This window comes from Aythya ferina, assembly GCF_964211825.1.
Source record: "Aythya ferina genome assembly, chromosome: 22".
NCBI lineage: Eukaryota > Metazoa > Chordata > Aves > Anseriformes > Anatidae > Aythya > Aythya ferina.
The window spans coordinates 5,878,184-5,903,003 of NC_140320.1; the positions used below are offsets into that span (position 1 = coordinate 5,878,184).

At 66.7% G+C, this 24,820-nt stretch overlaps 1 protein-coding gene across 10 annotated transcripts; it reads right to left on the reverse strand.

Annotated features, from left to right (window-relative positions):
• Positions 1–202: 202 nt before the first annotated feature.
• On the reverse strand, positions 203–24,446 carry PHLDB1 (pleckstrin homology like domain family B member 1). Of its 10 annotated transcripts, none has more exons than XM_084495843.1 (26): positions 23,498–24,446; positions 21,797–21,895; positions 21,237–21,360; positions 20,947–21,117; positions 18,269–18,394; positions 15,249–16,519; positions 13,400–13,657; positions 13,184–13,321; positions 12,862–12,999; positions 10,349–10,477; positions 8,827–8,982; positions 8,622–8,732; positions 8,369–8,458; positions 7,943–8,065; positions 6,917–7,054; positions 6,161–6,331; positions 5,582–5,749; positions 5,172–5,288; positions 4,963–5,065; positions 4,629–4,673; positions 3,336–3,627; positions 2,687–2,777; positions 2,449–2,595; positions 2,070–2,289; positions 1,834–1,919; positions 203–447 (listed from the first exon to the last, which is right to left on the reverse strand). In XM_084495843.1, exons 2-26 carry the CDS (start codon positions 21,854–21,856, stop codon positions 307–309), a joined length of 4,614 nt encoding a protein of 1,537 aa, XP_084351969.1. In that variant the 5' UTR covers positions 21,857–21,895; positions 23,498–24,446; the 3' UTR covers positions 203–306. The 10 variants fall into 10 exon arrangements, with proteins under 10 accessions (XP_084351969.1, XP_084351963.1, XP_084351967.1 ...); XM_084495837.1 differs by lacking the exon at positions 23,498–24,446 and adding an exon at positions 22,967–23,281; XM_084495841.1 differs by lacking the exons at positions 10,349–10,477; positions 23,498–24,446 and adding an exon at positions 22,967–23,281.
• Positions 24,447–24,820: the final 374 nt, after the last annotated feature.

The following is a 24,820-nucleotide window of genomic DNA, read 5'->3' on the forward strand; positions in this document are numbered from 1 at the left end:
TTGGCCAATCAGGCGGCCCGCGCGCTCCCATTGGACCACGTCGCGAGTCGGGAGGTGCGGGGTGAAGCCACGTGCGGCCCGCCCGGCCCGCCAGCGCCCCCTAGCGGCCGGGAGGCGCGTTGCAATAGGGGGGAACCCACCCTCCCCTCCCTCCCCTCCCTCCCCTCCCCGCCCCGTTGGGTCTGACACGTTTGCAGCCAAATTGTTTGGAAAAAGTCGACGTTAAAAAACAAACAGAACACACAAACACAGCCCCGGCTCCTCGAGGATCCCCGGCGTCCCCTCCCCTTCACCCCCCAAAAGCCCTCAGCTCATGAACTGCGTGTAGCCCTCGGCCCCCGTGACGATGACGTCCATCCAGATGCGCATGGCCTCGGCCGACGGGGCCACCACGTAGTAGAGGCGGTCGTGGGTCTTCACGCAGAACGTCAGCGCCGGGTTGGGGCTCTGTGGGGACGGAGCACGGTCAGGGGCCGCCTGCGGGGCCACCCCAAGCCCCAAGCGCACCCCCAGCCCCACAGCCGGCCCCTGGTCCTCAGGGGGTGATGTTGGAGCCCACCCTCTTTAATATCTCTTATCGATGACTTGGGTGAGGGAGTTGGCACCCTCAGTAGGCTGAAGATGGCACCGAGCTGTGGGGAAGTGTCAGTGAGATGGGCAGAGGCCAAGGGGTGAGGTTCAACATGGCTCAGTGCCGGGTCTGGCACTTGGGGCACAGCAACCCCATGCAGGGCTCCAGGCTGGGAGGCTGTGCAGAGGAAAAAGACCTCGGGGTGTTGGTCTGAACATGAGCCAGCAGTGTGCCCAGGTGGCCAAGAAGGCCAACAGCATCCTGGTTGTGTCAGGAATAGTGCAATCAGCACCCCAGGGAGGCGATCAGCCCCTGTGCTCTGCTCTGGTGAGGCCGTGTTGTGTTCAGCTTTGGGCCCCTCACTACCAGAAGGACATTGAAGGCCTGGAGTGTGGCCAGAGCAGGGCTACGGAGCTGGGGAAGGGCCTGGGACACAGGTCCTGTGAGATGTTTAGTCTGGAGAAGAGGATGCTCAGGACAGACCCCATTGCTCTCTCCATCTACCCAAAAGGAAGGTGTGAGGAGCTGGGGCTCAGCCTCTTCTCGCAGATAACCAGTGATAGGATTATAGGGAATGGCCTCAAGTTGCACCAGGGGAGGTTCAGGGTGGAAATGAGGAGCCATTTCTTCTCACAAAGAGCGGTCAGGTGTTGGGACAGGTTGCCCAGGGAGGTGGTGGAGTCACCGTCCATGGGGGTGTTCAAGGAGAGGTTGGATGTGGTGCTTGGGGACATGGTTTAGTGGTGACAGTGGTGGTAGGACCAGGTGATCCTGGAGGGCTTCTCCAACCCTAACGATTCTGTGATTTTATGATGCTGGTGGCCTGGGCATCCCCACTGCAGAGGACACGGTGCAGGCAGGTGAGAGCACAGCAAAGCAACCCCCAGCTCCCCTGGGGGTCCACGGCACCAGCCCAGCACCAGGCAGCACTGAGGCTGACACTCAGAAGGAGCTGTGCAACCATCCCCCTTGCAGCTGGGGTAGGCTGAAGGGGCTGGGACACCTCTGAGACCCTGCACGGAGCACAACACGCAGCCCTTCCACTGCCGAGGGGCGATTTGTGACAAAGGGAGCCCTGGCAGGGGCTGCCCAGGGGGGGGCCCCACTTGACCCTTGCTGTGCTGGGACCACACTGGATGCACCCCAGTTGGGGGACAGCACGAGCTGCCCCTGCTGCTGCCCCCAGCCCGCACAGCTCAGCGCCGTGCAGAGGATGCCCTGGGTGCTGAGGGCACGGCCTGACAGCGGTGCCCAGGTCTCACCTTCGCGGCGCTGCGGAGGTGGTCGTAGTAAACCTCTTCGATGGCTTGGAAGTAGATGACGCCCTTCAGCTTTGTCTCGTGTTTATCTGCCCGAGGGAGGGAAGCGGTGTCAGCTGTGGTGCACGAGGAGGGGGCAGGCAAAACGTGTGGGGCAGGGGAGCCTGGAGCCATGCAGCCACCACGCTGGGACCAAGGGCTGAGCACATTTGTTCCCTCCAGGCAACACAGGCACTCACCCACGTAGTAGGAGACCGTGCGCTTCATGCGGTCGAAGACAAACCAGCGTTTCTTCCAAGACTTTATCTTGCCCCCCATCTTCACCAGGTAGCCCTTGCACATCTTCTCTGTCAGGATGACGTGGTAGCAGGTGTCCACACTGTGCCCTGAGGACTCTATGTGCAGCCGCAGGTCAAAATCCTCCTTGCGGATGGGGAGGTACCGAGTCAGAGGCCGGGCCTGGGGAAGCAACGCTGCTTTGCAAACCCTGCTGCACGAGCACCACAGCGAGAGCCGCGCGCCCACCAGCACCACCAAGCCCAAACTGGCATCTTCCCGCTGGGGAGAGGGGCTCCAGCAGCCCAGAAGTGCTGGGAGCTGCGGCCCCGAGCCCCACACCTGTGAGAAGTGCTTCTCCCGCAGCTTGACCTCCTTCTCTACCAGCTTCTGCCTGCGCGTGGTCTCGTCCTGCAGCCGGCGCTCCAGCTGCTCCCGGCGCCGCCGCTCGTCCTCCAGCGCCTGCCGCCGCAGCTCCATCTCCCGTTCCTGCAGGCACAGAGGTGCTCAGCCCCGGTGGTTCGGGGACCCAGTCCGTGCTCTCAGCCCCCAGCCTGCTCCCAGGGATGCATTTGCTCACCCGGGACTCCATGAGCCGCGACTTCTCGGCGTGCGCCTCCTTCAGCATCTTCTCCATCTCCTCGATCTTTCCTGCGTCCATCCCGCTCGTGCTGCAAGAGGAGCACGGCCGTCACCCGGGCACGGACAGCTCAGCCCTGCCCAGGACCAAGTGCCACTCATCTGACAGCACCCAGGACAGGAGTGCTCAGGCCCTGGGCTGCTATGCAGTGTGGGTCCTGCTGCCCTGCCTGCACCAGGGGCTGGCTCAGCACGACCAGATGCTGGATGGGGTGGCAAAGCCCCCCTGTGCTTGGACGGGGCGAGGACAGGGCCTGGCACATTCCGCCAGACGCCCCAAGGACCAACCCCGGAGAGCTGATGCTGGGGGAGGCTGTGGGTGAGCGTGGGATGAAGGATGGTGCCATGGAGGTGTGGCAGCAAACAGCTCATGGCAGGAGGCTCCCGTGCAGCACTCGAGCCCCATCCAGCACAGCCTCAACACCAACCACCAGCAAACCCCTCTGTGGGGATGGCGCCTGCACCTTGGGGCCAGCAGCAGGCTGAGAAGGGCATCCTGGCTCACCAGGCAGCTAAAAAAACCTCTGGCAAGGGCTCCAGGCTGAGCTGGATGCAAAACCTGCACCCCTCCGGCTGCTCAGCCGGATTACCTGGACATGTTATCGGGTGAGCAGGCCGAGTTGGTGCCTGTGGAGATGCTGGTCTCCATGCTGTCCGAGCTCTCCAGGCTGAGGGTGTCGTACGCGTGGTCCAGCTCCTCAGCCCGGGGCCCCACGCTGTGGGCATGGTGGTGATGGAGGATGGAGTGATGCATGAGCGGGGGGTAGGAGGTGGGGAAGGGGGGCTGCCCGTGCAGGGCTTCCCACTGGGACTGAGCCTCGGCGGCCGCTTTCTGCTTCAGCTCTGCCAGGCGCCGCTTCTGCTCCTCGATCACCTGCTGACCTGCACCCCGGGAAGAAGGAGAGAGGCAGGTCAGTGGGCAGGAGTGGGCCAGCAGGCTCTGCTGCCTGAGCCCACGGGGGCACAGAAGCCACTGCGATGGAGCACCGCGCTCAGAGCCCCGCTTTGGGGCTGTTCCTGAGAGCAGGGCTCTGTCCAGCCCTGCTGCAGCACCGTGCCCTGCTCAGCGCTGCACGCAGGACACACGCAGACCTGGGGAGCAGGTCAGCAGCCCTGTGAGCGCCACCGGAGTTGCAGGGGGAACAGGGATAAACGGAGGCAGGAGCTGGAGCCGTGACTCCAGGCTGGGCACAGCAAGTGCCCTGGGCAGCAGCATCCTTTGGGGAGGATTTGGGCTCAGAACCCAGCGGGAGGTGGCACCCTGGTGCCAACCCCAGCTCCGCAGGCGATGGCTAGGCAGGGTTGACCCAGCTGACGTGCTGGCACAGCCCTCCCAGAGGGGTAGGCACAGCCAGCTGCTCCTCCAGACCATCATCTGGGTGCAGAGCAGCCCACAGCAGCACACTCAGACACACACAACGGGGGCAGCCAAGGGGCACATGCGTCAGGCTGGGCAAAGCGCTGGGTGGGGAGCAGCCCGGGACCATGCTTGCCAAGCCCCCACGCCAGCTACAGCACCCCAAAGCCTCACCTCGGGGAGCTGTGGCCTAAAAGAATGCCACGGATGGGGCTGTGGGTCCAGCTGGCAGCCCCTGAGGGATGCCTGCTCCTGCCCCTTCCCTCACAGGCACAAAAACCTCAGCACAGCACCAGGGGGACGGGGGGGCACCCACACACCCCAGGTGGATGCAGGTGCCTGGAGCAGCGAGCTTCTCCCAGCTCCTCTCGTATGGAGCACCCACGGGGGGCATGGGGTTTGTCAGCACCCCGGGGTCCTGGCTGGCCGTGCCCCCTCCCCATCCACGCAAAAAGGCACCAGCAAACAGCCATGCCGCCGCCTCGGGGGGCCACTCGAGGCAGGTCCGAGCCACTCGTGTGTCTACCTGGTGCATCGCCTGGCTGCAAGGGCTCTGCCGAGAGCGGGTCGGCTGGAGGCACGCCGTCAGGTGGAGGGGTTGAGGGAAAGGGGGGAGAGAGAGGGGGAAAAGCAAGAGACCGTAAGAGAGGTGCCCGTGTCCCGCTGCAGCCTCGCCGCTGCCCCTGGCTGTGCCGTCCACGGGGCTCCCACAGCCCCGGGCAGTCCCCGCTGCCCTCGGCCAGGCAGGAAAGGGACAGAGCCGGGTTCCTTCCTCTGCCAGGATGCGCCAAGAGGCTGGAGCCCAGCCAGAGCCCGGCCCTGGGTGTTTGGGACGGGAGGCGCACCCCCGAGGAGCTTACCCTTCTGCTGCAGGGCCAGCTGGCGCTTGGTCTCGATGTCCTGCAGCGTGGCCGCCAGGTTGCGTGGCAAGCTGCCCGCGTGGCTCTGGGCGTGCGGGGGGCCCTGGGGCAGGACAAGGGGGTGAGCACGGCCCCGTGACCCTGGAGCAGGGCTGGAGCTAGGCAGCAGCCCCCCAAAGGGCACGGCTCCCCCCCCCCTGCAGCCCTACCTTGGGCGAGGGGCTGCGCCCCAGCGCGGAGATGTTGAGCTGCGAGGATGACGGGGTGCTGCTCTTCATCCGAGGGGGGAGCGCGGCGCTGTCGCCCTCCAGTTTGGCACGGTAGACCTGGGCACGGAGGCGCAGAGGTGAGCTGGGAACCCGTTGGGGGGCTGCAAATTCCCACAGCGGGCGAGGGCTGCGAGGATTCCCCTCGCTCCAAAGCAGAGCCAGCTCCTGCCCCCCACCAACACGGCACACCACGGATCCGCTCGCCCCAACGGTGCCGGGGGACACGGGACACGGTGCTGCCGGGGGCTCCAGCACCCGATTTTGAGCCCCCCCTGCCCTGGGGACTCCCCAGGCACCGCAGCTTTGCCCCACGCTGCCCCAAAGGGACTTTGGGGGGAGCAGGGCATTACCTGGAGAGACTTTTGAGAAGAGTGAGCTTTAGCTGGAAGCGGAGGAGGGGAAGAACAAGGAGAGAGAGGGGAGGAGGAGGTCTCAAAGCCAGCCATGACCTCTTGGTACCACTTCTCTAAATCAAGAGGCGGGAGCCACGCTGGGCCCCCTGGGAGCTGCTTCTCCATCTGAAGAGACATGGCACGAGACGGGAGGGAGGGAAGGACGGACGGACAGAGAAACACAGTGAGAGGGACAAACGGAGAGAGAGTGAGAGGTCAGAGCACCCCTGCCCCACCACCGGGGAGCAGGGCAGGAGGGGAGGTGCAGAGCCCGTGGGTCCCGGCTGAGCCCCAGCAGCTCCAGGACACCCCTGCCCCTCTGCACCACGGGCTGGGCAGGGCTCAGGAAGGAGCCACACGGGCAGCAGAGCGGCAAGCAAGGAGCTGAGCAGCCAAGGACAGCTTCCTGAGGGTTTTTGGGCTGCACAGCAGCGCGCCAGGCACCTCAACCCTCCCTGCATGTCCTGCGCAGCCTGCCGGCACCCCTCACCACCACGAGGGTGCTCGGGGGCAGAGGGAGGGAAACGGGACACAAACCTCTGAGGAGATGGAGGGAGAAGAGAGAGCCAGCACAGGAGGAGGAGGAGGAGGAGGAGGAGGAGGACCGCAGCTTGGGGACGAAGGAGCTGGAGGGGCACGGCCCAGCGGGGAAGCGGCAGGGGCACAGATGCTGCACAGGATCCCCGAGAGCTGCTCAACGGTCACGTACTGGGCAGAGAGAAGCAAAGTGAGGCGGGAGAAGGGACTGTGGAGGGCAAGGGTGGCCAGACAGGGACAGGCACAGAGGAGCGAGCAGCCGGCGATGGAGACGAGCCCCCAGAAGAGGGCCTAACATCCCCAGGAGGAAGGCCAGCTGGCGGGGATGACTGCTGCCAGTCCCCCCGGTGCTGCAGAGCACGGAGCAGGGACATCACACGTCCCCTCTCCAGCCCCTCGTCTTGCCTCCAGCCCAGCCCAGGGGACGAAGCTCGGTCCCAACCTTCTCTGCATCCTCCTCACCCGGGAGCAGCAGCGGCAGAGCCCGCAGGAGCCACAGGCGCAGAGCCGAGCCCCTCGCCCCCTGCTCTGCCCCCGAGCCTCGCTCCAGCCCCAGCTCGGGGACGGGGTCGCTCCCCTCCCTCCTCCTGCTTGGCTGCAGCGAGAGAAATCCCCCAGCCTAGCGGAGAGGCAAGCTCTGAGCACCAGACACAGGAGGCGGCCGCGCAGCCAGCCCGCTGCAGCTTCGCTTCCAGGCCCAGGCCGCAGAGCGGGGCAGCCCCTGAAGGCAACCCAAACATGCTCTGGAGCGGGTACCTCGTTGGCTGCAGAGGGCACAGCAAGCAAGAAAGAGCGCTGAGCAGCAGCAGGGGCAGCAGCAGAAGCTTTAGTGTCCAGGCCGGAGCCATAGGCATTGCTGTAGAACCTGAAAACGTCAGACAGCCTCATGTACTCCTAGAAATCCACAGTGGGGGAGAAGGAGGAGAGTTAGACCCATGTGCTGGCTTCACGGCACGGACTGCAACGCGGGAGAAAACCTCCCCATGCACACACACACCCCGCCACCGCCGCCACCAGCCCTTCCCTGCCAGCGAGCGGGGCCAGGAGCCCCAGCACACCGCCTCTGCTGCCTTAGGTGCAGCAGCACTGGGGATAAAGGGCTCTGTCCTGCACTGCCAAGGCTCCCAGCACCCTGAACCCAGGGTCCCCAAGATCCCAAACCTGGCTGCAAGCCCCCCGTGGTGAGGCAGCACTGGAGGAGGTGCCTCAAGGCTGCTCTGGCACCAGCCCAGGCATGGGGCTGGGGCTGAAAGCAGCACCCCTGGGAGCCTCCCTCCCCACACAACCCTGCAGCTGCCCTTCCCGTGCCACTGCCAGCAGCAGCAGGGCGATCTGGAGCAGGGGAGGGCAGGCTAAGCCCTCTGTGCAGCCCTGCAGGGCACAGCCCGGTGCCACTGCTCGCAGGAGAGCTGGGCACCCACTGGGAAGCCTCAGACGTGCAGCAGCTCGCCACAGCCCTTCCCTCGAGGCTTAGGCACTGGCAGAAGTTCACAGTTAAAGTATCTTCTGTCAGACTGCTCAAAAGCCACTTCCTCAACGCTGCCTGAACCAAATTGTGTCAACGCAATGGGTTTTGGAAAGTCCGGCCACCAGACGGCCAAAATGGGGACACCCAGACCGTGCCACCACAGCCAGCTCTCGCAGGGCCCGGCTGCTGCCCCGAGGGGCTGTCGGCCTCTGTAGGGGCTCTGGTGCCAGCAAGGGGACCCGGGCAGCAGCTCGGGCTGCCAGGCACGGGGCAGATGGGGCGAGCACACGAGCACGTGCAGCCAGGGCCATTACCTCTTGCGCCTTGGGGTAGGAGTGGGCAGGAGGAGAAGCTAAGGAGGCAGCTGCTCCTGGCAGGGGGCTCAGGGGCTTAGTTCCCTCTAACAGCTCATAAGGCTCTGAGATATGGAGGCTTTCCTGTGGGAGGGTAAAGATCACGTAGGCAAGGCGGGCACAGGCAGCAGGGACGCAGCGGCAGGAGCCGGCAGGCAGCAGGCTGTGACACGAGGGGACCCCGCTCTGCTGCATTCACCTCCCTCCCAGCCCCGTGATGGTTCCTGCAGCCCACAAATTGGCTCAGAGCAGCCTGGAGCACCCAGCTCTAGCCAGAAGGCATTGAGGAGCAGACGAAGCGCTGCAGAGAAGAGCTTGCTGCGCACCAGGCTCATCCCCAGGGGTGAGGGCAGCTCTGGGGACGGTCCCCCCCATCCTCCCAGTTACCTCTTTGAGTGCCGAGGGCATCTTGGGGAAGCTCCTGCCGCCTGTGACGAGCTGGTATCGCCTCTCCAGAGACACAAGCTTCTCCTTCTCCTGAGGCACAGGGTGACAGCAGGAAGGTTACCACCACCACCACCACCACCCCACCGAGCCCATCCCAAATACCAGCACCCGCTGCAGCAGGAGGCCAGATCCCGTCTCTCCACCCGTTCCCAAAGCACACCCAACACTTTGCACGCTCCAGCACCCGCGTTACCTTCTGCAGGAGCTGCAGGACGCTGTTCCTCTCCCTGGCCAGGCGTTCAGCCTCCTGGGCGCTCTGCAGATGGATCTGGGCGGCCTGAGCATCCAGGGCAGCCACCCGGTCCTGGGGACAAGCAGGGGTTGAGCCACTGGGGACTGGGAAGAGAGGGGAGGAGGCTTGGTTTGGGGGCAAGCTGCCTGCTGCCCCCCATCCCTACCTTCCTGTGGGCGATGCTGCGGTGGTACTCAGCCCTGCTCTGCAGCAGCTGCTGGCTCCGTGTCTCGCGCTCCTCCTCGAGCCGGCTCTCCCGCTCCAGCTGCTGGAACTCCAGGTCCTCAAACAGCTTGGTCTCCGTCTCCAGGGCCTCCGCTTCCTTGGGACACACACAACGGGGCGGCTGCTCACTCCTTTGCCTCAGCGCGGAGGTGATGGAGGAGGCGCCGGGCACAGACCCCGCGGGATGAGGAGCTCACGAGAGCTGGGAGCCAAGCCCAGAGCTCGTCCACACCAGCTGCCCCCTGTGGGACCCCGTTCAGGCTGGGGCTGTGCCCTGCCAGGCTGTGGAGCCAAAACCAGCATGCACCACCAGCACCAGCACCACCAGCACCACGCGGGGAGCGCGGCAAGCGCCCCGCCACCGAGCCCACAGCAGGCAGAGCCCGCCACGGACCGACACCGTGCCGGACAAGCACCCTTGGGACCTCCCAGCCTCGAAGCAGTGGCAGCAGCACTCAGCTCACGGTCTGAAAACGCTGCCCCCGCAGCGCTGGCGCCGTGGGAACGCATTTCCCACACTTGGTGAGTGGGAAATGTGCTGCTCCAAAGCCACGCGCGGCACAGAGGTGGCCCCTGGGGCTCCTGCATGCCAGGACCGCTGGTGCTGGGCCACCCCATCACGTCCTGGGCCACCCCATCACGTCCTGGGCCACCCCATCACGTCCTGGGTCACAGAGCATCCCTGCCTGCCACGCACCGTGGGCAGCACCCACTGTAACACATCCAACCTGGAAAGGGGCCACGAGCGGGCTGTGTGCGAGTGCTGCAGTGAGAACTGCTCTAGCCACAAGGGAGGGTCAGCAGCTACCGGAAAACACCAGATAATGGGAAAAAAATGCTGTGGACCGCCGCTAACATAAACCAACGGGCCTGTGTAAATAAATGCGCACAGGAAATAGCTGGGAGCAGACACGCAGGGACGCGGAGCTCCCTGAGCTTCGCCCTGGGGACAGCACTTCAGGGGGATGGGCACCAGCTCCTGCGCACCCAGCACCAGCTCCCACGGCCAGACACACGGACACAGCAACGCCTGCACGCCCTGGAGATGCTCAGCGTCCTGCCAGGATGGCCCTGGCGCAGGGCACGTCCTCCTCCACAGCTCCCGGGGGGCAGGCAGGGGGTGCAGCCCCGCAAAGCAGCCGAGCGAGTCCCCAGGAGGGGACCCCACGCACAGCGCGGAGCTTTGCCACGGGGCACGCAGCTCCTCCTGGCACCCTCGGGGCAGGATCCGTGCTCGTGCCCTGCCTGGTCCAGAGGAGCCGGCCGGGACAGCCCCGTGCTCTGCCGAGCCAGCAGCACGCCGCGGGGCCAGGCGAGCGGCAAGCTTACCCGCACGGCGCCAGCCTCCTCCAGCCCCGGTGCGACGCTCTCAGTGCGGCCCCAGCTGCCAGGGAAGAGCTGGCCTAAGCTGGAGCGGAGGGAGGTGGGCCATGGTCCAGGAGGGGTGGGGGGGAGACACTGACCCTTCGCATCTGCTCCCGCAACTGCTCCCGCATAGACTCAGGGCAGTTATCAAGGTGGCTCTTCGACTCATTGTAAAGCGCCCGGAGTTTCTCTAGCTCCTTCCTTTCAGCATCAAGCTTTGCCCTTTCCTGAATCGGGGGAGAACAAAACAAACAAAAGAAAAAAAGAGAAAAAAAAAAAAAAAAAAAAAGAGAGAAAACACTTCTCAAATCTGCGCCATGCAGAAGCTGCAGGATTAGAAAGTGGCTAAGCCAGAGGGGCACGTGGGGAGGAGCGCGGGGGCAATTACCAAGAGATTGAAAGAGCAAAAGCCACAGGAACCCCAGGCTGGGTGCTGTTACGGGGCTTACAACCTGCCCTGGACCTCAGGTTCATGTTTCTATGCCAAAGATTTAAGGGCAGTGAGAAGCTCAGCATTGACCTGGCTTTGCAGCACGGATAAAGTCATCCCAGTCCTGCACGCTGCCCGTCACAGGGCACCAGGAGCCTCAGACACTGCCAGAGGCTCCTGCCTTGCTGCGCAGCCAGCCTCGGGATAACCAGAGGCTCGTGCTCACAATGCTCAGGCAGAACCCAGCACACCAGCAGTTAGCCAGAGCAGGTCCAACCTCTGCCTAGAGGCTGCCTCGCAGAGCTCCTGCAGCACCACGCAGGGCTGAGCACCATGGAGCACTGCAGGTAACACTTGTCCAAGCTGCTGAGCCAAAAAAGCAGCCCGGAGTCCCAGCTCCCTGTCTCAACGATAAACCCGTGGCACACCGGACCCTGTGCACGCTGTGCTGCTGTGTGCTGTTAAAGCAAGGAGAGCCCTGTCCTCACTGGGACACCGCTGAGAAACCCTGCAAACCCTTGCAAGCCTCGAAAGGAACACTGCCCATTAATATTTTGTCTCAAGACCACGTTTCACAAGCATCCTCCACTCTCTTTTCTTCTGCAGTACTTGTCAGTGCTCAGAAGCCAGGTAATAACATCACATCGCCTCCAAACATGCCCGTGTGGCCCCCGTCGGTGCCTGGCACCGGGCTGTCCCCACACTCTGCAGCCAGCCGTGCTCAGTGACAACGGCACCGGGGACACCAGCACACCGCCAGGCCCCCAACCTGTGGCTCTCCCACCTGGAGATGTGTCCCTGGAGCTGGGGCAGGATCCCCCAGAGCAGCTCCCCTGCTCCCCACGGTGCAGGAGCACTGAGCTGGGGCTCGCTCCTGGTGCAGACAGGAGGTAAGGCAGCGCAGGAGGGATGTGGGGCGTGCTGCTGCCCCACGCTCCCGGGGGGCTGCCTGGGAGGTGAGCGCAGTGCCCAGGGCACCCACGGGCAGGGGAGGCTGAAAGGGGGGCAGGGGTGGCAGCGATTAGTGGCAGCGCTCGGAGCAGGCACGGTTAGAGAGAGTTAGTGCAGAGCGAACAGGAAAGCAGGTGGTTGAGTCAGCAGAGACTTGGGGAGTGAGATTTCTGCTCCTCTCCTAGCTCCGCACAAGGCTGCCTTTCACTAGAGAAGACATCTGCAAAGGGCTGGAGAATCAAAACCAAAGGACAAGAACCGTAATGCCGCCGGGGTCCCATCACGAGGTGCTGGTGGCCGCTCAGCCCCACATGGCTCCAGCTGCCCACGGGCACTGAGCAACACAGCTTGGGCTCCCGCAGCCACGACCCAGGGCTGCCCCAGGAGGGCAGGGACGCCAGCAGGGCTTCGTGGCGAGGGATGGCACCAGCAGACAGGGAGGGGATGGCACCAGCTTCAGGCGGCAGCGAGCTGGGCACCCACAAGAGCTGGAGACCCCACAGGGCCAAGCTGAAAGCACCTCTGAAAGCTGCATCCTGCCCTCCCGCAGGGACCACAGCGGTTGCAGCAAACGACTCCAGGCCCAGGAAGGGAAGGGGCTTGGGCCAGTAGCCCACGCTGCACCCCAGCCCTCCTGGCAGCCACCGAGCTGGGTGAGGCACCCGCAAAGATTTCCTGGCCAAAGCTAGAAAATGTTGGGAAGAGGCGGTCACAGCAAGATGGATGCTCCAGCAGTCCCCAGCACTGCACGGGACCCCGCACAAAATCCCGAGGGGCAGCAGAGCTGGTGGGCTCGCTGCAAACCTCAGCCAGCAGCAAGGGCAGCGCTGAGGCCCCAAGCCTCAGGGTAAAGTGCTAGGAAGGCTCCGTGACACCAAGCCTGCCAGCAAGACCCAGCACAGCGCGTCCCCAGCGCCATCTCTGCCCTCCTCCGGCAGGGCTGTGGGACGCGGCACTGGTCCCAGACAGACAGGGGAGAGGAAAAGCCACCAGCCACCTCTTCCCCCTCCGCACAAGCACAGATGCTCCCCCTGTCCTTGAAAACGCCCGTGGTGACCCCACGGAGCTGACGCTGCCGGTGTCACCGAATGGCTCAGCAGACCCCAGGGACAGGAGGACGTGTCCCCCAGGGGATAAATGCAGCCTGGGAGACCTCCCCAGCATCAACTCCACCGCAGCTGGGAAGAGCACAGCATGGCCCCAAAGGGACAGCCCTGCCTCGGGGCTCACCTTGTCCCGCTCCTTCTGGATGCTGGCGTCCAGGCTGGAGAGCTTCTCCTGCAGCTGCTGCACCACCTCCTGCTCCTGCTGCAGCCGCACCGCCTCCGCCTCCCGCTCGCCCTGCAGCAGGGCCCGCTCCATCTCCGCCTGGGTGGGTACAGCCACATCAGCACCGTCCCACAGCCCCCGCTGCTGCCCTGCGCCCACTTGGGTCCTGCCGGGACCAGCAGCTCGAGGTCCATCTCAGATCACAAGTGCCACCCGTGGGATCAGGTGCCCGCCGGTGACGACAGGGCGAGAGAGACCCCAGCAGAGCTCCCCAGACCCTCACCTCTCGCAGCATCTCCTGCAGCTGCTGCTCCAGGTCCTTGACGTGGCCTTTCAGCTCGTCCAGGCGGCTGAGCACGCAGGCTCGCTCCTCCTCCAGCCTCTGTGCCTCCTTGGCCCGGGGGCCCACCAGCTCCTCATGCTGCGGAGAGCGCGGGTCAGCACGGCACGGGACAGGCTGGCGTGGCACGGCACGGCACCGGCACCCCCATCCCCTCACCTCGTGGTGGGTGCTCTCGGTGCTGCTACACTCTTCTTTCAGGTTCTCCTCATCCGACCTCTCCAGGCTCTCCCTCTGCCGCAGCACGCCCAGCTCCTCGGGGGCACAGCCCAGCCCTGCGGTGCCGGCACCCTTGGGTGCCTGCCGGCCAGCGTCCACATCCCCAGCCAGGAGCCGGGGTGCATGGCCCAGCTCCGCGCCATCCGTCTTGGTGTACTCGGCGCAGAGGTTGAGGATGGTCTCCAGGCGCTGCCGTTCCTGCGGGGAGGCTCGGTTAGCACGGCCCTGCAGCACCCAGCCCAGCCCACGCCACTGCCACCGCCACCGACTGCCTGCATCCCTGCCAGCACACGGGTCTGCCCGCCGTGCTCAGGGAGGGGACCCAGCACCCATCCAGCACACGGGCTCTGCCCAGGACATCTGGGACCCAGCGAGCAGGCAACAGTGGTCCCACTGCGGAGCATGTAAGGGAAAATGTTTTTTTGGGGGGGAGCGCCGGCTCCATCATCTCATCGCAGCCGTGCCAGGTGGGCTCGGGGCACTTCCACTTCCCTTCGTGTCACCCTGGGGGCCTGTCCGTGTCCCCCCCCTTCACTTTGGGATGTCACAAGCCTCTGCTTCCCCTGGCTCTGGGGCTGTCGCCCACCTCGGCAGGTCCCAGCCACCCTGACAGCTCCATGGGGCTGGGGGCTGCACTGCTCCGTGCCCCCAGCCCGCCCCGGGCGGCGGGCAGACCGTCAGCCCACGGCGCATGTGATGTGCCTGGAGCTGGAGACAGGCTAATTACAGACAGCAGCCCCGGCCCAGCGCCACGCTGCCTCTGCATGCCGCACGGGGCTATTTCGAGGTGGTGATTCAGGCCGTCTGCACCCAGCATGAGTCAGGGATGAGCAAACAGGGCTCCTGCTGCCCGGCCGGACGGGCACCGGCACCGCTGCCACGCCGCAGCGCCCCAGCGGGGGTCCCAGCCAGCCCCCCGGGGAGGCACCCCCGGCACGCAGAGCCCCAGAAGGCGCAGGCTGTGCCTCTGCACCAGCCTGGTCCCCTCCCTGGGAAAACAAAGGCGGCGCTGCCAACAAAGGCACGCACAGCAGCGACGAGCATGGATTGTCCTGGGCATGACACCGGGGGGGGACACGTGTGTCCCTGCACTGTGCCCCCCAGGTGGCTGAGCCAGGCAGAGCCAGGGAGCACCCTCCTGGCCCCCGCAACCCCTGGGTGCTCCGGGAGACCCCCTCAGCAGCAAAGAGAGAGACAGATGCACAGGGCAAGCCCCACCCAGGCAGCTGCTCGCTCTATAAAAACTCAATCCCCAGCCCTAAATATAGAGATGCAATGCCCACAGGAGCCTCCCAGCAGTTGCCAGCCAGGAACAGCATCTGCACACCACGCACAGGCAGCCACCGCAGCCCGCCTAGAAGCCACAGCCCTGGCAGGGACTTTGCGACCCCGGAGGCACCAAAATTTACACGTCTGCAGCAGAAAGCAGCCGTGCACATCGGAACAATGCTGCCGCAGGCTGAGCCCGAGGCTTCCCTTGGCTGCCACAAGCAGAAGGACTCGGTGCAAGGCAGCAGCTCCCACACAGCCCGGGGGCACCAACAGCAGCTCCCGGCCATAATCTCTCTGGATAAACTCGAGCCTGGGAGCCTGTTCACATCATTCATAAGCTGCTGTTAGCAACTGCAGCAAAATCCCCGGGAGAAAAGGCCTACATTTGAAAAACAGAAGCTCAAAGAGCACGCCCCGTGTCTCCAGCCCCTCAAAACCCCGGCTCGAACCCGCCGAGCCTGGGACAAGTCCCCCTTCCCCGTGGCCAGGAGCTGCCCCCCCGTGCCGCCATGCTCACCAGGCGCTCCATCTCCTGCTCCCGCATCCGCTCCTCGCGCTGCCGCCGGTGGTACTCCAGCAGCTCGTCCTCGTTGTCGCTGATCTCGGTGATGCTGTTCTTGCGCTCCCGCACGCCCGCGGGCAGCCTCATGTCCCCCGACAGCTTCCTCTGGGCGCGGGGGCTCTGCCGGGGCGAGGGCATGGCCAGGGAGCCCAGGCTGTACGCGGGGCTCAGGCAGGAGCCAAAGCTGGGGCGGCGCGGCGCCGGCTCTGCCAGCAGCGGAGACGAGGGGCTCCCAGCCCTGCTGCTCCTCCCTGCTGCAGGGCTCGGCTCCTCGTGGCCCTTGCGCCTGCTGCGGGGGCTCCCGGGAACCTCTCTGCCCAGCCGGGGCTGCGGGGAGGGGGTCTCCGGGGCTGCCCGGGGGCTGGCAGCCCGGCGTGACAAGGAAGGGCTCAGCGGGGGCAGCTCCCGCATGCTCTCCACAGTCCTGCGGGCTGCCCGCGGGCTCTCGGGGGGCTGCAGCCCTGCGGCTGCTCTGGCTGGTCCTGAGGCATCCGTGAGCACCCTGGCTGCGGGCTGCCGGGCAGGGCTGGGGGCTTGGGGGTCCCTGGGCTCCCTGAAGGGGCTGGGGGGCCGCTCTTGGAGGGCTGCCCGTGCCCGCGGCACCGAGGAGCCCAGGGGGGTCCTGGGGGTCAGCCGCGGGCTCCCGGAGGGCTGGGAGCGGGGGCTGCCTGCTCGGTGCTCCCCGAGGCCGATGGAAACGGGGGCCACGGGGGTGTCCGGGACGGCCTGCCAAGCTCGGGGGGGCTCTGCCGGCCGCGTTTCGCCGTGTCCCCCGTAGGGCAGGCGCTGCGAGGGGGGCTGCACGGTGTGGTTGTAGCTGGAGGAGCGGAGCGGCACGACGGGGGGCACGGCCGGGCCCTGCTCCTGGCTGCTGGGCGAGTGGCTGGCGTAGCCCCCGCTGCTGGTGGGCGAGGAGAGGGGCGAGAAGGGCGGCGAGGCGTTCTCGTAGCTGGAGCCCCCCGAGGTGGCGCCGGGGCTGAGCGGGGGGGACAGGAGGCAGCGGCCACCCCCGTTCAGCACGGAGGAGGAGCAGAGCGGGGACGGGCCGCGGGGAGACGGCTTCTTGCCGGGGGACGCCGGCTCCTCCAGCACCAGCGAGTCCATGATGTCCTGCAGGTCCTTCTCGATGGAGCTCACCAGGGAGCTGTGGCTGGGCTGGGCGCGCTCCCCCGCCGCCAGCTCGTGCAGGGGCAGCGGGCGGCCGCCGTTCACCAGGGCCTCGGGCTCTGCAGGCAGACACGGGAGCGGGGTTTCAGAGCAGGCTGAGGCCCCAAAACCACGGTGCCAACAGAACAACCAACGCTGCGGGCGGCCCCTTCCCCAGCCCCGCTTGGAGCCACCCTGCAAGACCTGCAGAGGGTCCCAGCCCCTCTGCCAAGCCCCCCGCCACCGCACGGACTGTCCCCGGGGACATGGGGCCAGAGGACAGGCTGGCACCCAGCTGCTGTCCCACCGGCCCCATCTCCAGGGCAACAGAAACCCGATAGCTCTGCCTGGCCTCTGGTGAGGTGCCTGCTCCAGGAGCCCCGGCACCACTCCCCGGGGGGCTGCAGGCACCCGCTGTGATCCCAGGGGGCTGCTCTGTGCCCTTCACATGTCACCGGCTGTGAGATAACCCCACCAGCAGCATTTGGGAGCTGCTCTCTGGGCGGCCAGAGACCCCTGGCACAACGGGCACAGAGCGCAGAGCCCGGCCTCTTGCAGAAAGCGATGGGATCGAGCAGCAGCCTCGTCTGCTCAGCAGCCCCAAGCTCTCTTCATTTCATTAAATCCTCTCTGCCCACGGCACGAGGCTCCTGCCCTGTCTGCCTGCACAATCATTGCATGGGAGCACGCCGAGGGGCCCCGCGGCGCTGTCTCACGGAGCACAGCAGGCAGGACTCAAGCAGCCACAGCTAACCAGGAGAGCAGCAGCACGAAACACCAGCACCAGGAGGGGTTGAGGACACCCCAGAGGCCCCGCTGGGAGGGACACCACCGGTCCCACAGCCCAGGAGGAGCCCAGAGCAGCGGGCAGCATCCCTGCACGAGCAACCCAGTGCCACAGGGGCAGGGGGTGCGAGCAGGGGCCACGTGGGGAGCAGCTGCGGGCAGTCACAGGACACTATGGACACGGCAGCTCCTTGTGTCCTTTCTCCCTGTCCCCCAGCTGCAGGGTCTGATGCTTTCCTGGCCCTCAGCACCGTGCACGTGGCACAGGGGAGGCTGCCAAGCTCCTCGAGCAGTGCCAGGGCATGCTGCTCGGGGCAGGGAGCGTGGCTGCCGGCCCCGGTACTGGGTTTCAGACACCTCCAGACATGGATCTGCGCCTGCAGCATCCCCAGCCTGGCACCGTGGAAGGAGCAGGGGCTGTGCCAGCACCAAGCAGGTCCCCGGCCTCCAGACAGACACAGGGAGATAAGGAGCTGGCTAGATGAAGCAGCACAGCCAGGGAAACGGCCTTCACAGCCTCCTCGTAGCCAGCCCTGAATGTAAACAGCAGCTCCCAGGCGGGGGGGAGAGGGGATCACCCCCCACCACCCTGCAGCCCTGGCACCGACCGAGGGGTGAGAGCCCTGCCCAGGCAGCAGCACGGCCCCGAGACCCCCGCTGTGGTCAGGGGCACCCAGGCTCGGCAGAAACCAGTTGCTCTGCCTCGCTGCCCGTACAATTACACGTTTCTCAGGCGCCATTAATAATTAACAGACATCAGCACAGACACCAGGCCGAGGCAACAGTGAGCACGGGCACCACGGGGCATCTGGGGCTGGGTGCGAGCACTGATCCGGACAGCATCAGCCTGGACCCTGGGGGGATGCTGGGTGAGCTCGTGCAGCTTCATCCCCTCCTGCCTCCCCAGGAGAACCCAAAACGAGGGCTGAGGAACAAACGCCTGCTGCAGGCAGCCTCGAGCCCTGCTGCCAGCTCCCCGGGGGGCTCGGGGACCCCCCTGCCATCCCCAAACAGCCCTGCCTGGAAGCGGAGGGGTCACCTACTTGCTGGCAGCCCGTAGACGGCTGCGGGGCTCCTGCCCCCTGCCGGGATCATGCTCTTCATCCACTTGGCTTCAGCAGGGTGGTTGAAGCGCAGGAAGGTCGCCTGGCCCAGGCAGATGGTGCAACCTGCGGAGAGAGGGGGTGTCAGCTCCCTCGGGGTGTCAGCTCCACGGGGACAGCCGGCTGGGCACCCTTGGGTGCCGCTGGGGAGAGGAGAGACGGGAGCTGGCGAGGGCAGGCCAGGGGGCAGCGCCTGGCCGTGCCACGCTCCCCGGGGTGGGAGTGAGCCCTGCTGTCAGCACAGGCTTCGGGCAGGGCTGAAATCCAGGTCACTCCACAACTGGGCGCAGCATCTCGCGCAGCCACAGCTGGGGCCTGGGCCTCGGCGCTGCCGCGCGTCAGAGGGAGCTGGCTGAGCTCCAGCGCCGCCGCCAGCTGCAGACAAGACAGCTCCTGTCCACCGCGGGAGAAGGCTGCTGCTCGGCCCAAACCGGGAGCTTTCGGAGGGAGGGAGGGAGGAGGAGGAATGCAGGGAGGGAAGCCAGGCTGCACAGCCCAAGGGAACCGGCAGCGGAGGCTGCAGCTAGTCGCCGCCGAGCGCAGGCGATGGATGGAGCTCGAAGCGCCCCAGTGGGGAAACGCTGCCAACACCTGCCCCGCGAGGGGCTGTAAAAGGTCCCTCGGCAGTAAAGACAACGGCATCCGGCAGCCACGGTGCCAAAGTCCCACACCCAGCCCAGGGTGCCTGGGAGCAGGCAGCACGCAGCCTTCTCAGCCAGCGCTGCTGCTGTTGCTGCTGCTGGGGAGCCCTGTGCTGGCGGAGCACGGCTGCTGCCGACACACCCCGCTTTGAAGCGCCTGCCAGAGCCCTGGGTAGAGGCTTGCTCCTCGCTGTCAGCCGCAGCCGAAAATCCCTTGCTGGAAGGGATGCATTTTTTGGAGCAGCTGAGCTGGCAGGCACAGACCTGGAGAGCAGCGGCAGGCTCAGCCCCGGCCCTGCCAGCGCAGGGGGGTCCGGAGGGAAGGGAGCTGGGCTGGGAAATCCCCAGGCAGGGGTCCCGGCGGGCCCAGTGGCTGCACCCTGCCTGCCCAGCGGGGACACCAGCTCTGGGGGCTTAGGTCTGGGCGGCGTGGATCACGCCGGGTGAGGGACACCTCCCAAACGCTACGTTAGCTGGCACGGCCATCGCTCACCAACGCCCACCAAGCTCTGCCCACCCTGCACCTTCCCCGTGCCTGCCGCCGAGCCCACCGCAAGGCAGGAGGGAACAAAGGGACAGCGTGCGGCCACCCGGCACCCACCGGCACGGCAAAGCCCCAGCACCCATCTCCATCGCCCCCCAGCCCCCTTCCTCCTCCTCCCGTGGAGGGGCTCTCACCATGCCCAGCCCAGGGTCCCCCCCTCGAAGCCCCCAGCCGCCCCCCGATAAAGGGCAGCGCGGGGAGGCGCAGGGCATCCCTCCCGGGCAGCAAAAATCCTCCAGCTAAAACAGGAACGAGTCCCGTGCCGGCTGAAAGCCCGGACAGCCCCACGGCACTGCGCCAGGGGGGTCTGGACGAGCTCCCCCCGGAGCCCCTAAGCCCAACTCCGGGCCTTTGTGCGGCTCCCCCCGGCCCCAGCAGCGGCTCGGGGAAATCAGCGCCGCTCCCGGGGAGAGCAGGAGCCGGATTTCTGCCCCCGGCGCAACCCGACACCGCGGGCGATGAATGAGATGGCGGCCGGCGAAGGGAGGGGAGCAGCCCCGGGGGCCGTGGGGGGGGAACCGAGCTGCCCGCAGCCGACCCCAGCGAGGCTCCGCGGAGCTCCGGCAGCCCCCGGGGCCGCCGAACAAAGCCCGGAGGCGGCGGTGGCGGCCCCGGAGCGAGCGCAGGCCGGCTCCGGTGCCCGGTACCCGACCGCCCCCTCGGTGCCCACCGGCTCGCAACCCCCCGGTGCCCCTTACGCGGCTCCCCCCGCACTCACCGCGGAGCCGCCGCCGTGCCCCAGCCGCCCGCAGGCCACGGAGCCGCCGCCGCCGCCGCCGCCCCGGCAGCGGGGGCCGCGCACCGGGAGCGCACCGGGACCGCCCCGGGGAGGAGCCGCGCGGGAGGGGCACGGGCGGTGCTCGCCGCCGCCGCACGGACACACGGCTCCTTTCGTGCCCCGGGGGCTGAGGACACAAAAAGCGGCTCCCGAGGGCCGGGGGAAGAGCCACGGAGGCTGGGCGGGAGGCTGAGAGCCTCGGAGGAGCCGCTCCGGAGCGCCGGGTCCTCCCCGCGGTGCCAGGAGCGCGCAGCCTGCAGGCAGTGGGGTGGGGGGACAGAGGGGTCCCCAACCACGCGGGGACCCTCTGAGCACCCGGCCCCTGCTGGGCTGCTCCTTCGGGAAAGGTCCCCGCTGAGGGATGCGTTTTAGCGGATGGTAGTGGTGGAGATCTTGGAGATCTTGGAGATCTTTTCCAACCTCTCAGCCTGTGCCCCCAGCACCAGGTCACAAGATAACGTTCATTTTGGGCAAAAATACCTCCCAGACGGTGCCAGCACCCTGCTACAGCCCCAGCCAGGAGCTGCTGCAACAGGATGAGCAGTGGCAGGATGGCTCCGGAGAGACCTCCAGTATCTGATGGCACAAACCCTGCCCACCGGGGCCAGCTCCTGCTCTGGAGCTGCCAAAACCCATCTCCGCGGCACAGCCCTACCTTGGGTGAGGCGCGTGGGCCGCTGGATCTTCACTCCATCGATGGCACAGGCGTTGCCACAGGGGTGCAGGGTGAGCGTGCCCCGCGCGTTCTCGATGTAGCAGTGCTCAGGTGCCAGCCCAGGGCCCTGCAGGATGATGTCCTTCGCAGCCGTGCCGATCGTGGTCCTCCCTGCCAGGAGAGAGGCTGAGCGCTCCTCCTGCTGCCCACGGGGACCCCAAAAAGCCACCGCAGGGAGCTGTGTGGGGTGATCCTACATGCAGGAGGCCAGGCCAGCAGCCGGCACTCACCTTCCTCCAGGGGCAGCAGGGTGATGGCAGTGCTCAGGCGGCCGCTGCCCAGGCTCACCAAGTGTGGCTTCTCCGTCTGCACCTTCAGCCCCTTGCCCGTGTCGATCAGGTCCAGGGGGCTGTTCTGCAGGGGACAAAGGAGGGGTCAGGGCTGCCTGCAGCACCCCGTGAGCCCCGCAAAGCTGGGCAGGGAGGGGGCTGACCCAGAGCCCGGGGCTCCTTCCCACCCTGCTGCCAGACCCACATCAGGTCCGCAGGGGGGATCCTTGGGGCTTGGGCTATGTCTAAGAGGATCCGAGCCAGCAGCCACTTTGCTCAATTGGCTTTACGCTGATCCCATAACAGGATTGGGTTGAGGAGAGGCCAGAGAGCAGCATCGCAGCAGGGCTGGCACCGAGGAGAAGGGCTCCCACCACATCCCTGCGCTGTCAGGGGCTCGGCACTGCTGTCACAGCCGGGTTTTGCGTCCCCTCACCACCCCCGGTGCCACCCATTCGGGGCCCTGCCGTGTCCTGGGGCGGTGTGGGAAGGGCCCGGCTCCCTCCACCCCGTGCACTCACCTGGATGATGGTCTGCACCCTGCGGGTTGGGCTGGCGGCGCTCCTGCTGGGTGCCTCCATGGTGCCTGCACGCAGGCTCCTGGCGATGCCAGGCACGGGCTGGGAGAAACAGAGCTGTCAGCAGGGGCAGCTGTGCCACGGCCGCCAGCACAGGGCCCCGGCTGTGCTGCGGGGCTCCCTGGGCTCTGTTCCCGTTTCTGGCCCTGCGCTCGCTCCCCAAAGCTGGTGAGCGTCCCTGCCCAGCAAGACGCAGGCTGCGGCTCACCCAGGAAACCCCCACGCACACACCAAGCACAGGAAGAAGCCGTCAGGCTGTGGGTAGCAGCTCTCCCAGGAACAGGGGTGTGCGGGGGCTCCCCACACCCCCCCAGCCCTCCCACCCCATGTAGGCAACCATCAGCAGCAGGCCTGGCCAGCGTGTGATGCACAGGCATGGCAAACAAGCCAGTGGCCACCGTGCTGCCAGCCGGGGTGGCCACCCAGTGCCTTCACAGGGAGGAACCCGGTGCCGGGAGGCAGCAATTTCCCTCAGCCGGCGCTCACGCCACTTGTTGCGCAGGGACAGGACACGGGACGGGATGCTCTGGGGTTACTAAATTTACCATCCTCGGCTCCCTGCGTCCTTTCCTTCCTCCCCGGCCTGGCTGTGTGCAGCTTAACCCTTCAGCCGAACCCTTCCTGGGCACGCTGGCCCCACCGTGGGCGAGTGCAGCAGGGGAGTGGGCTCACCCTGCTGGGGATCCCAGCTGCTGCTCACAGGTAACAAAATCCTCTCCCTCCCAACCCCATGAACTGTGCAGAGCAGCCAGGGTGTGCCGGGCATGGGGACCAGCCCTGGGGTCGGCTCCGTGCATCACCCCCGGCCCCCGCGTCCCGCCGGGCGAGGGCCAGCGCTCCCCACCCCGCCAGCACCGTGCGCAGCTGCGGGGGCGAGCGGGTGGCTATTACACACTGCGGAAAAAATGAAATGCTGGAAAACAGCAGGCGTCGGATCCAGGGCTGGGACGGAGCCCAGACCACTCCGCTTGACATGAGGGCTGGCTGCCCCGAAGCGACAGCCCAACGGGGCTGCGGGCACCCCATGCAGCCCCCCAGCAGTGCCCAGTTGCCTGGGAGCAGCCCCCCAGTGCCCACCAGGCGTGGATGTGGCCCCCCTCTGCCTTCCCTTACCTGCCACCCCATCCTGGAGCGGGTGCTGAGCGGGAGCCTCCGTGGCAGAGTCCCCGCAGCCCCCACAAGCTGCCGGGGCCGGCACGTGCTGCCTGCCCGCGGGTGGACCACGCTCCCCAGCATTTTAAGAGCCTGTGGCCTGCCCGTACCCCTTCTCCTCACCGACACCGAGGCCCCACAACAACGTCCGGAGGAAAAGCCAGCGAGGGGCCGGGCTCCTGCATAGGAAGGGAGCGGAGCCAGGGTGGGATCCTGCGCGGGCGTTAACCCCTTCCCCACGCGGTGATCCCCAACGTGCATCACCGTGGGCAAGAAACGGGGGAGCTCCAGCCCCACCGCCCCACCCGGCACCCTTTCAGGGGTATATCCCCATCCTGCCCACGTCCTGCTGCCTGCTCTTACTCCACCCTGGTGTCTTCTGCTCCATCACCCTCCACCAGTCCCACGGCTGGGACGAGGACCCCGCTGTCAGCTCCAGCGCCCCCCTGATGCCCACCCTGCTTCGTGCCAGCCCCCTCACCCGCTCCTCACCGTGCCGGAGATGCTGCCGGTCCCCGCGGCGCTGGGTGCAGCGGGGCGCCCGCAGCAGCCCCCGTGTCCTGGCTCCCCTGCACAGCCCCGCACAAGCAGGCTCTGTCAGAGGAATGCGGGGCGGGAGCGTGGCCGCCCCGGCCGGCGCCCCACCTCTGGCGCGGACAAGGCCGCCTTTCTTCTCTCCCTGCAGCCTGCAAAACACGCTGCTTGTTCCCGCCGTGGGAAGAGGCAAAGGCAGCAAATGCCAAGGGGTCGGGCTCAGTTACCGGCAAATAGCGAGCGGTCCCCATGCCCCCCGCGTGCAGGGCCGCTCGCGGGCTGGCGGCTCCCTCCGTGACTCCTGGAGCCGAGGGAAGACAAAAGCCCCTTTCTTCTGCGGGCAGGGCAGGGGCCTCACCTGGGAGGACGCCGAGCCCTGCGGCCCCTCGCTGCCCACTCAGCCCCCCCACAGCTGCAGGGTGCTGCTATCCCCCTAACCACTCGCTTATAGGGCTGTGGGGAGCCCCAGTACCCAACTGGGAGCGCAGCGGGGCTGAGCCCTGCCTGCTCGGGGGCACCACAGGGTGGGGACACCCTGCTGCTCCCACCTGCCCTGTCCGTGGGGCTGGATGCCAGCCACCAGGCAGTTCAGTGGCCAAAACCTGCCCAGAGCTGCGTGCTGGGGCAGCACAGAGCTTGGCTGGGGGGGGGGGGGACATAGCCAGGGAGCAGCAGGGACACGCTGACACCGGGCTGGCACCACACCGCGCTCTGCCCGTGCCCCGCTGCCTCCTGCAGTGCCTGAGAGCACGGGGGCAGGCACCGGGTAGCTCTGCCGTGTCCCCCCCATCCCGGGGAAGCCAGGAGGAGCCCCTCGTCGCAGCTGGGCGCAGCTCAGGGTCCTGCAGCGTGGCCTTTCCCCGCTCCCAGCTGCTCGGATGAGTCAGGGAGGAAGCGGCGCGGCTGAGCTCCGGGGCGAGCACGCAGCGTCCACAACCTCCATCCAACTTGGCCGCCGGCTCCTTCCCCATCTGCTAAGGCACTTAGAGCGCTCTCACCCCTTCCCACACCCTCTGCCCCAGCAAACATGCAAACAGCGGCCTCTCCTCACGCAGCTGGGGAAGGGGGAAGTGTGTCTGCAGCACAGGGCTGGGGGAAAAGGAGCTCGGGGCCCAGCGGGGGAGGCTGCTCCCTGCTGCTGCCTCCTGCCCCGAGCTGCCCCACAGCGCCAGGGCCTGGGCTCAGCGCAAGGCTCGGGTGTGGCAGAGCTGGAATAAATGCAGGAGAGGAAGGCAGCGCACCCAGGGAGATCAGGAGCAAGGAGCAGAACAGCAGAGCACC

Bases quoted from the DNA above. Each gene is read 5' to 3' on its own strand.
- PHLDB1 (XM_084495837.1), bottom strand. From the start codon at position 23,266: ATGCACGTTGGGGATCACCGCGTGGGGAAGGGGTTAACGCCCGCGCAG. The intron at 13,000-13,183 runs GTGAGGGTCTGG...GTACCCACCCAG, and splicing joins TGCAGGAGATGCTGCGAGAG to GCGGAGATGGAGCGGGCCCT. The intron at 8,733-8,826 runs GTAGGGATGGGG...GCTTGTCCCCAG, and splicing joins GCAGCATCGCCCACAGGAAG to GACCGGGTGGCTGCCCTGGA.